The sequence below is a fragment of the Euleptes europaea genome, chromosome 8 (assembly GCF_029931775.1).
Source record: "Euleptes europaea isolate rEulEur1 chromosome 8, rEulEur1.hap1, whole genome shotgun sequence".
Classification (NCBI taxonomy): Eukaryota; Metazoa; Chordata; class Lepidosauria; order Squamata; family Sphaerodactylidae; genus Euleptes; species Euleptes europaea.
In genome coordinates this window covers 62,774,763-62,777,146 of record NC_079319.1, presented here as the reverse complement: position 1 = coordinate 62,777,146, position 2,384 = coordinate 62,774,763, and the positions used below count along the sequence as shown (strand labels likewise).

Here is a 2,384-nt window from a genome sequence, read left to right as displayed (position 1 = left end):
AGGGTTGTCAGGCTGCAGCCAACAAGTCCCAGGAAAAATTGGAGGATGAAGCCTGGCACGCAGGAATGCTGATGTCACGGCTGGTAAAAACTGGATGTGATGTCATTAGATGCTCTAGAATTTACAAAAACTCTATGGTTAAAACAGAAGTGACATCAGGTGTGCACTCCATTTCCTTCCTTTCCTCATGCTACAAGAGGCAAAGCAGCAGGATATTGAGAGGTCTCCCAATATAGCAGGAGGCCTGGCACCCCTAGGACTGAACTTGCTGAGCCTGAGAGGGAAAGAAGTTTATGAAGTTTAAAAAAACTATGCACAGGCCTTTACTCTACAAGGTCTTTACTGGCTCTTCATCTGCTCCAAGAGAACCTCTTTTGAGCGTTCTTGGTGGACCTTTATGTCTTCCCTTTAGTTTATAACCAGCATTAGTACTGCATTGTCAGGAGCTGATGCAGGCTCTTCTTTGCCATGCCTGCAGGAGTGCCTTGGCCTCGCTACCGGAAAATGCTCACTGCAAGTATGTTGGCTATGTTTGCTGGTGCAGAAGTTGTCCATAGATATTACAGGCCTGATCTCACAATACCTGAAATTCCTCCCCAACCTGGAGAACTCAGAACTCGTAGGTCTTAAAAAAAGAAATGACCGAGCTCAGCCCTCACAACAATGACTATGTCATTCCTCCATGAACTGCTCTTTGATGCTATTTATGATTGAACTTTTTGGGGAAAAAATGTTTGCACTGGTTCTGGTAACATATTCAAGTACATTTTGATTCTATATCGTGTGCCTGTTTTCTACAAAAGCCAAATTTTGTCACATCTGTAGCCTGTTTGCCACCAAAGAATCATGTTCAACTCTGGCCCACTATGAATGTACCCTCAACATTGCTCAATCATGATTGTTCTTCAGACCAAAAACAAAACAAAACAAAAAACTAGGCACAGGGTAGATACAGTAGACAGAGAGAACATTTTCTCCCTCTCTTAAAATACCAGATATAGTATTCAGGAGCATCCAATGAAGTTGATGAGCGGTAGGTTTGGGATGGACAAAGGGAAATATTTCTTTACTCAACAAGTAATTAAAACGTGGAATTTTCTGACAGAGGATGTAGTGGCCACAAGCAAAGGGATTAGACGGATTCATGGAGGGTAGGCCAATCATCTGCTACTAGCCATGGGGGCTAAAGGGGACCTCCACAATTGGACACAGTAAGACTCTGGATACCAATGCCAGGAGGCAACATCAGGGGAAGGCCTCGGCTCTGTGGAGTAACTGTTTGGCCACTGCGTGAGCGGGATGCTGGATCACTGGTCTGATCCTGCAGGGCTCTTCTTAAGTTCCTCTCCACTTTGTGTCTCCTTTTCAACATAGCTTTTATATCCTAGCTACTCCTGAGGGGCGGGAAACACAGATGGTGAGATGCATGTGGGGAGAGTACAAGAGTGGGAGAGAAAATTTGCTGCAAACTCTACCCAGCCCCTCTTGTGCAAGCTATTATGTGAAAGGAGCAAGTATTTGTATAAAAGGCAGAGGGCAATTGTCTGAATTTTCTCTACCTGCTAATTCTCCTTACTTCATCCCTTCCATAAAGGCCCTCATTTGGAAGCAAGCCATTACCTTGAGCCAGAATTAAAAAATGTCTCCCCCACAGGTTGTAATCTGAACATCACTGGACTAGCAGCAACAGTCTTCTCCTCTTATTTCTTCAAGGAATTTGGTTGGATGCACTGGAAGTGTTCGTAGAAGGTGTGTTTGGAGCAGATCTTTCTCCTCCTTCTCCTTTCCCAAGCTGCCTGCCGTTTGTCCCAGGTTTGGTACAAACAGTATGCTCCTTGAAGATAAAGAAGGTGTGAACTCTTCTGGGGGATCCAATTTTGCTGCTGCTACTAATTTCCTCATCTTTGGAAAAAAGATTGAAACCTTCTGGTACAACATACTAATAGAAGTTCACTGCAAAGGGGTAGCTGCCATATAAAAATAAAACAAAAATCTAGTGGGACCTTCACACTAACAACATTTATTTCAACATGTACTTTCGTGGGTCAGAGCCCACTTCGTCAGACAGATATGTGATGGAAAACCATACCAGGGAATATTTAGGGGGCAGGTTGAGGAGGGAAGAGTCAAGGCTTGGTGTGAATTAGGGGAGGGGCTGTGGCTCAGTTTGTAGAGCATCTGCTTGGCATGCAGAAGGTCCCAGGTTCAATCCCCGGCATCTCATTAAAGGGGCTAGGCAAGTAGGTGATGTGGGAAGACCCTTGCCTGAGACCCTGCCAGTCTGAGTAGACAATACTGACTTTGATGGACCAAGTATAACTTTGACTTTGATGGACCTTATATTCAGTATGAGGCAGCTTCAAATGTTCATGTGAATTACACTA

The 2,384-nt window shown here is 44.4% G+C and overlaps 1 protein-coding gene across 1 annotated transcript; it reads left to right on the top strand.

The window, feature by feature from the left end:
* Window positions 1-407: 407 nt before the first annotated feature.
* On the top strand, window positions 408-682 carry LOC130481978 (ubiquinol-cytochrome-c reductase complex assembly factor 6-like). The gene is given in 2 exon segments (XM_056854769.1): window positions 408-611; window positions 613-682. Coding segments are annotated over 2 exon segments (198 nt in total). The 5' UTR covers window positions 408-468; the 3' UTR covers window positions 668-682.
* The last annotated feature ends 1,702 nt before the right edge of the window (window positions 683-2,384 follow it).